This window comes from Pongo pygmaeus, chromosome 21 (assembly GCF_028885625.2).
Source record: "Pongo pygmaeus isolate AG05252 chromosome 21, NHGRI_mPonPyg2-v2.0_pri, whole genome shotgun sequence".
Taxonomy (NCBI): domain Eukaryota; kingdom Metazoa; phylum Chordata; class Mammalia; order Primates; family Hominidae; genus Pongo; species Pongo pygmaeus.
In genome coordinates this window covers 47923589-47931804 of record NC_072394.2, presented here as the reverse complement: position 1 = coordinate 47931804, position 8216 = coordinate 47923589, and the positions used below count along the sequence as shown (strand labels likewise).

Sequence of the window (8216 nt, the reverse complement as noted above, 5' to 3'; positions counted from 1 at the left end):
AAAAAGCACCTGGCAAGGCCAGGCATGGTGACTCACACCTGTAATCCCAGCACTGTGGGAGGCGGAGGTGGGCGGATCATGAAGTCAAGAGATCAAGACCATCCTTGCTAACATGGTGAAACCCCATCTCTACTAAAAATACAAAAATTAGCTGGACGTGGTGGTGGGTGCCTGTAGTCTCAGCTACTTGGGAGGCTGAGGCAGGAGAATCGCTTGAACCCAGGAGGCGGAGGTTGCAGGGAGCCAAGATCTCACCACTGCACTCCAGCCTGGTGACAGAGCGAGACTCTGTCTCAAAAAACAAAAAACAAAAAACAGAAAAAAAAAAAAACAAAAAAAAAACAGAAGAGAAAAGAAAAAGCACCTGGCATGTAGCAGTCGCTCAGTCAAAACAGGCAACATGACTGAATGGATGAGCATGGTTTGGGAATCCCTGGTTTCATGGGTTGACTATCAGACCTTGGTTAAGTTTCCAGCCCACTATGATCTAGCTGGGCTAGATCTAGTGTGGCCTTGAGTAGATTATTCAACCTCTTTGAACCTTGGCTTCCTCATTTAAAAAGAGGGGATAATCCTCTTACCTCACAGGGAGGTTGTGACAATGCACACAGCTGTCTGTCGCCTATTGTCTATATTTCTTTCTCATCCTCTACCCCTCACCTCTGCCACATACACTCCTTGGAGACCCAGCCCTGCTACTGTCACATTTCAGTGATGTCACAGCTGCAGGTGGTACAGAGCCAGCACCATCATCTGATGCCCAGCCTGAATGCTGGCTGAACTGAGAGGAACAGGGTGGATGCCTGGCACTGGTGTTGCTCTATTCGTCTGTGAGATCTCACAGCCCCAGCATGAGTCCATCAGCAAAGAAGAGGCCCAAGAATAGCAGGGTTTCCAAGGTCAGACTTGGGACTAGACCCTGGGGGTGAGTCCCTAGAGGGGATCTTAACAAAGAATCCACCATGCCAAGGACAGGGGCTTTCCAGCATGGGAGAAAAGGGAAAGGTGAAGGGTGAAGGGAGGTCAGGAGAGTTAAAATGGTCTCCCAGTTCTGTCCCCAGACCAAGATGACAAAACTCCCAGCCTAGGATTGGTCAAACCATGCTCAGCCAAATGGAGAGGCACGTGGAGGAGTTCAGGAGGATTCCTCCAGTGCCTCACTCTGTCGCCCAGGCTGGAGTGCAGTGGCGAGATCTCAGCTGACTGCAGCCTTCACCTCCTGGGTTCAAGTGATTCTCCTGCCTCACCCTCTTGAGTAGCTGGGACTACAGGGACATGCCACCACACCTGGCTAATTTTTGTATTTTTTTTTAGTAGAGTCAGGGTTTCACCATGTTGGCCAGGCATCTCAAACTCCTGACCTCAAATGAGCCACCCACCTCAGCCTCCTAAAGTGCTGGGATTACAGACATGAGGCACCACACCTGGCTGATTCCTCTGGGTTTATGTCTCTCTCTTATCCTCTGTCCCTCAGATGCAAGACGAGAAACTGCAGGACGAGACAGAGCAGCCTGTGAGCAAAGTAATTGAGCGGAACCGTCTGAGAACGGTGAGATACCCTGTTTTGGCCCCAGCTTGGGGAAGCTCATATACTCATGCAGTGCTGCCCTGGTTGCCAGGCTGAGTGGCCCAGGGGAGCCAGTAGGCCGGCCCTTGGCTGAGCGGAGCCAGAGGCAGGCAGGGGAGAGGGAGTCTGTCCAGGAAAGCTGAAGCTTCTATTTACCTGGTTTCCTGACCTTGGCAGGTGTTAAAAAACTTGTCACTCTTGAAGCTACTCAAGAGCTCGAACCGCCGGATCCAAGAACTGCATAAGCTGGCCAAAAGGTGTTGGCATTCACTGCTCAGTGTTCCAAAGATTCTCCGCATCTCCTCTGGGTAAGCTGGGGCCTGGCCCCCATAATGGACCCAAATGCCGTCTTTCTGGGAACAGGCATTGTGCTAAGGAATTTAGAGAACAAGTCTACTTTTCACAAAGCCTCTGTGAGAGAGGTATTTATTAACTCTATTTTACTGCTGGAGAGCTGAGGCTGAAGAGGTGAAGTGACTTGTCTCACTCAGTTAACTCAACTGATAAGTGGCAGAGCCAGGATTTGAAGCCATTCCTGTCTAATATTAGAGCTGTGGCCATAACAATGGTTGTAATCATCCAGTTGTGGCACTCACCTCACCCTAGGGCACTGAGACAGACAGGTCACTCCTCCTCCTCCTCCTCCCCTACAAGTCAGTATAACCCAGAGAGTCACCTTCAGACTGACCCCTGAAATCTGAAGATTAATCTTGCTGAGGCTCGGTTTCTTTATTAATTTATTTTTATTTTTATTATTTTTTTTAACCATGCCTCCGAGACAAGCTCAAACCGTTTCCTCATAAGTCACAGAGTATTAAGAAAGCTAACATTGATTGGTGCCTGCTAAGTGCCATCCTACAGTGTTAAGCACTTAAGAATTTTCCCATTTAGTTTATTCTTCACAACAATCCTGTTAGGTAGACAGAATTATCCTAGTTTTACAGATAAGGAAGCTAAGGCTCTGAGAGGTTAAATATCTTGCCCAAATCACACAGGTGGTTAACAGGCAGAAGCAGAATCTGAGCCCGTTTGTCTGAATCCAACACCTGTGCTCTGTAAGCCATTCTGCTTCACTGCCTTCTACTTCACAGATATAGTAAGGATCCCAAGTTGTAAGGGTCCCAAGTCTGGCACAGAGCGAGGACTCAATCAGCGGGAGCCGTTATTATCATCACAGTATTGCCATTATCTGCAGCCCAAGGCCTCATCTCTCTCCACGCCCTTGGCTAGGATGGTGTTGCCACTGGGGGTTTACAGGGGGCCCAGTCTGTTACAGACACCCTTTGGGAAAGTCTCAGCACTTAATATTTCTGTCAAGGCCACCTTTCTGGGCTCCTCTTTCTGATTTGGCTTCTAGTTGCAGGCAGTCAGGAAACATAGAGCTAGAAGGATTAGGATCATCTAGCTCCATCATTTTCCAACTTAAAAAATTTTTTTTTTGTATGGAGACAGAGTCTCACCATGTTGCCCAGGCTGGTCTTGAACAGTTTTCCAACTTTATTAAAACAGTGAAACCTCTGTTCAAATATCTATTTCCAAGCCCCAATTGTGTTGTTATGAGCTGGGGGGAGGTATCCTGCCCCCAGTGGGTCAGGGGAGGTGACATTGAGACACCTCCTCAGAACCCTAAGGTTCTTGGAGCACAATTTAGAAAAACTACTGGACTGTTCACCCTCCCAGCTGAAGTCCAGAGAGACAGAACCCTAATCTAGTGGCAGATGATGTAGACAATATCCATTCTTAGGGGCCTTAACTACTAGTCATGGCTTTAACCTTCCCAATCTCTCATATCCCTCTGCCAGTGCTCATCACACCTCCTCACACCAGCACAAGGCCTCTGGGCAGTAGAAAAGTTTCTTTGCAGGCCCCTCTAGCTTTCTTAACAGACTCCCCTGAGCTGGCTACATAGCAACTGTCTTGGGAACCAGGGCCTCGGTCCTGCTGTGCTGACTGCCTTTCCTCTCCCTGCCAGGGAAAACAGTGCCTGCAATAAAGCAAAACAAAATAATGAAGAGTTCCAGGAGATCGGGTGCTCCGAGAAGGAACTCAAGTCCAAGAAATTAGAGTCCACAGGGGACCCTAAGAAAAAAGAGTACAAGGAATGGAAGCCCCAGGTGCAGTCAGGGATGAGGAACAAGGCGAAAACATCATTGGCGGCAATGCCACAGAAAGAAAAGCATATAGAGCCTGAGGTTCCAAAGACATCGAGGGATGATAGCTTGAACCCTGGAGCCCAGGGGAGGCAACCACTCACCGAGGGCCCCCGAGTCATCTTCATTAAGCCCTACCACAATAGAATTCCCATGGGGCACATGAAGCAGCTGGATATAGCCGACCAGTGGATCTGGTTTGAGGGGCTGCCCACACGAATCCACCTCCCGGCACCCAGGGTGATGTGCAGATCCTCCACCCTGCGTTGGGTCAAGCGCCGCTGCACCCGCTTCTGCTCCGCATCACTTGAAATGCCTATGTGGCATCCATACAAGGTGGGTGTGACAACAACACTGCCAGGCTAGGTGAGACGCAAGCCCCAAGCCAGGCCCAGAGCTGGGCCCCAGAGTCAGGGCTCAGGATCTGGAGTCTTGAGTGGTGTGTGGCTGGCAGTGCTGGGAGGCTCCGCCTTCATGTCCAGAGAGGGAGAAGCCTTAGACCAACATCATACAGCAGGGTAGTGACTAGGTTGAGGCGTCTCAGGATACAGCTAGGAGATGTGTGGAAGGAGGGGCACTGAAGTGAGCCATCTCACTGCCTGAAGGCCTTAGCAGAGGTGGAAACTGCTGTGGCTGTGAATCTCACAGTCAGAGGCCTACATAAGTGGGTTTAAGGATTTCCAAATGTGGGAGGGGAGAGATGGTCAAGTAGGGCTTTGCTGCATCTCATTCCCTCTTAGATCAATTCAACTCTCCATTTATGTTTGATTTATTCATGCCTCAAATAAGATTTACTCTGAACAGGCTAGGCATGGTGGCTCACGCCTGTAATGCCAGCACCTTGGGAGATCGAGGCAGGAAGACTGCTTGAGGCCAGGAGTTCAAGACCATCCTGGGCAACATAATGAGACACTGCCTCTACAAAAAATTTAAAAATTAGCCAGATGTGGTGGCTTACGCTTGTAGCGTCAGCTACTCAGGAGGCTGAGGTCAGAGGATCACTTGAGCCCAGGAGTCGAGGCTGCAGTGAGCTGTGACTTCACCACTGCGCTCCAGCCTGGGCAAGAGAGCAAGACCCTGTCTTAAAAAAAAGAAAGGAAAAAAAGAGATTTACTCTGAGCAGAAAGTTCCTTAACAAAAAAAGAAGAAAATACCGCAGCCCTTTCGTGGGAGAATGAAAGTCCCATGAAAGGAAGCGGGTGAGTGCCCACCGGGTCTAGCTTAAAGGGAGGTTTTTCCTTTTTAGCAAAGCCATTTCCAACCTACCACAGACACCACGGGCACTCTTGTCCCTGCGCCCGCTCCCCAAACGACCAGCGCCCCCTGGGGACAGTCTTAACGCCTAACACCGAGGTTTCTGCTGGCAGGTTGATGTGACCTGGACGGGAGCCAGAGGTGCGAGCAGAGGGTGGAGATCGCGCAATCAGCTGAAGGGAAGGGATGGGTGGCGAAATTCACGAGTCTACAAATAAGATCTAACATATGGCACCTAAGACGAATACTGCTTACTCTGCCTGTTTGTCTGGGGCTGGGAAGGATGAAGGAAAGAGGCCTTCGGTAGAGGGAGCCTGTGTCGCGACTCCAGGCTTCCCCCACCCCCACCCCGAGGCCCCTAAGATCAGTCTAGAACCAAAGAAGCCAGCGAGCAGCACCCCTCCCCCACCTTCGCGAGCTGGTCTCCTGAGTGGCGCGCTCTATGAAGTCAGGGCGCTCGTGTGCTTCCTGGGTGCAAGGTGCCTCACAATCGCCCCGCGAGCTCGCAAGAGGAAACCGCGGCGTGGAGGCAGAAAGTAACTTGTCCAGGCTCACTCAGCTAGAAAGTGGCAGGAGCAAGGGCTCCTGGTTGCTCCCCATTCCATTTTCCCAAGAAAGGGAAAAGGCGAAATGAGAGCCTGCTCAGAAGTCACGAGGCAGGCGGAATAGTGCCAGCACCCTGTGGGTCATGCGCATGCATTGCGACCTGATTGTCAAAAATTGATTGTCAAAAACTGATTGCACTGTGGCTGGTGTCAAACAGTGGATGTCAGCTGGGCCTCCAAATGTGTCCTGCCTTGGTGACAGATCGTAGAAGGCACCGGATCAGGCGGGGGAGCTGGTACTGCATCTCTACTGCTCCAGCGTGACATGGCAGGTCCACCCTCAATCCGAAGACCTCAACCCCAAGCCCTGGTCGACCCCATCTGGCCGGGGTCACCCTCTGTCGGTAGGAGTCACAGGGCCCTAACCATGCCGTGGGGGAGAGCAAAGCCAAGGGAGCCGGAGTTTTCTCTGGACGAAGACCTCCATATTCCCCAGAGGCAGGCTGCGTGGAGTGGGCGCCCTCGGGAGAGCAGGGGAGCCATCGAGGGGTTGAGCTCTCCGGGGTTGAGAGTCAGGGCAGCGATGAAAATGGATCTCCAGTTTGGGAGAGAGGAAGAACGATTGGATGGGCTCCCCCCACACTCCTCTCCACTATTACTGGGCACCAAGACTGGGCATCAGCAGCCGCGCGGACCAGCCTGGGCGGAGCCACAGCGCGGGGACTGCTTAGCACCGCATAGTGGCTGCTGCGTGCTCCCGAGCTCCTGCTCCCAGCGCAATCTTCCCGGAGCTCCCCTACAGTCGGTGGCTACCTCCGTCCCCACCACCCCGCTACTTCCCGCGCAACTTCCACCCCAGTAACCTCCACTTCCAGCAGTCTTCTCACCCAGCTTGCCCTCCAGCCCATTTCCTGAACAGTCTCCATTGTGGTTCCCTTGCTGGGTATTTTCAATCCCATCAACTGTCGAAAATAATCTCTCCTCACTCTTCCCTTCCATCAACCTTTGCGTGAACTTCTGTCCTAAGTGCGCTTTCAGTGGGCAGTCAAGACAGCGCCCTCCCAACTAAAAAATCTGACCCTTTCTGGGGAGCCCCCTTGCACTAGCCTTCGTGGGGGCCTGCCCAGGGAGCCCCAAGTGGAGGCTGGATTGGGTTGGGCCTGAGTGAGACTGGCAACTTCCACTTTGCTCCAGAGAGCTGGAGTTGGGCCCCAGTTGCCCACTGGGAACGCCACCGAGTATATGGGAGGGCTGTGTGCGAAGGCGGGGACTCAGCATGGCCAGGGCAGCAAGGGCAGGCCTGGGAGTGAGAGAATCCCAGCAGTACATTCTTCCACCTAATTCCACCTGCCTCCCACAATTCCACAACCGGGGTCTCCCCACTACCACCCTCCCTTTGTTTAACCATTTCAACCTAAAGCTCCTCCTCTGGGCCCAGTAACACCGATCTGGGGAGGAATCCACCCTAGAAATGGCTGCTTAACAGTTAACTGGGAAAAAATTGAAGTGTTTGAATCTGATTTTATATTGAGTGACTTTTTAGAAGTCACATGACCTCTCTGAGCCTATTTCATGTTTATAAAATAGTGATACTAATGTCTGTTTCAGGGGGTTTTAAGCAAATCAAGCTTGAGGTAGGAGAAGCCAGTTTGTGGGGCATTGAACAAATGTTTGGCCTTTTCCCACGCCACGCCAGGGCCATCATAATAAAGCCCTGTGGCCAGTCAGTCCCGGCTCCATTTCTCACTTATCAGCAGCTACCTAACTACTCACCTTTATGGAACTAGCTGCTTGTTAACAAGCCAAACGTTATGTTTATATTCACAACCTTTTGCTAATACGGCATCTAGATCCCTAAGACTGTCCGTCTCACAATTGTCTGGATCACACATAAACATAACTGGAACATGAAAAGCGGATGAGGCAGACAGGCCTAGCTTCTTACCAACTTTGTAATGGGGAAAAAGTTGTTTACTCCCAATCCTCTGTTTCTTTGTCTGCAAAATGGGGAAAATAGCGGTGCTTACCTTACTGGACTGAGTAAGAATACACATAAATCACTTTGCAGTACATGCCAGATAGGAGCTCAATACTTGGTAGTGGTACCTAGAGGACTGGCAAGCCTATCCCCCAACGTTTGAAAACACAGGCTCAGAAGAAAAATGTCTCCTGTTCTGTAAAATGGATACGGGGGCGGTAGCCTAATAATTGTCTAGAATTATGGATCACTTCCTATGTGCCAGGGGCTGGGCTAGGCGCTTTACACATGACATCTTATTGCATCTTCACAATAAAACCAGGGAGGGAACACTTTTTCCATTTTAAAGAATTAAGTGTTGACCTACCAGAAAACAAGACAAAACAAAACAAAACCGAGGGAAATAAGTACCATTATTACCCTCATTTTACATATGAGGAAATCTAGGTAAGGGAGATAACAGCTTACCCAAGATCTCACAGCTAGTAATGGGACTCCAGGACTTCGCACTCCACTGCAGCTCTCTAAAGCCTTCCAGAATTGGACCCCTATGACTGTGACTTGCCCAGGTAGTGGCAGGGCAGGGATTAAAACCCTCAGCTCCCTCTACTCCCTCCTGCCTCAATGCTATTTCTACCACCCTTTATTGCTTTACAACAGAAAACCTTAAGACAGTGGTTTTTAATCTCTCCACAGAGGAGTTCTCTTGTACCTTGATTCCA

General features: G+C 50.7%; 1 protein-coding gene across 3 annotated transcripts; it reads left to right on the top strand.

The window, feature by feature from the left end:
- Positions 1-621: 621 nt before the first annotated feature.
- TP53TG5 (TP53 target 5) lies at positions 622-6518 on the top strand. Of its 3 annotated transcripts, none has more exons than XM_054467427.2 (5): positions 622-899; positions 1475-1549; positions 1745-1875; positions 3540-4053; positions 5085-6518. In XM_054467427.2, the coding sequence occupies exons 1-5, from the start codon at positions 852-854 to the stop codon at positions 5187-5189; spliced, it is 873 nt and encodes a 290-aa protein (XP_054323402.1). In that variant the 5' UTR covers positions 622-851; the 3' UTR covers positions 5190-6518. The 3 variants fall into 3 exon arrangements, with proteins under 3 accessions (XP_054323402.1, XP_054323403.1, XP_054323404.1); XM_054467428.2 differs by having other exon boundaries at positions 669-925; XM_054467429.2 differs by lacking the exon at positions 5085-6518 and adding an exon at positions 4522-4912 and having other exon boundaries at positions 669-899.
- The last annotated feature ends 1698 nt before the right edge of the window (positions 6519-8216 follow it).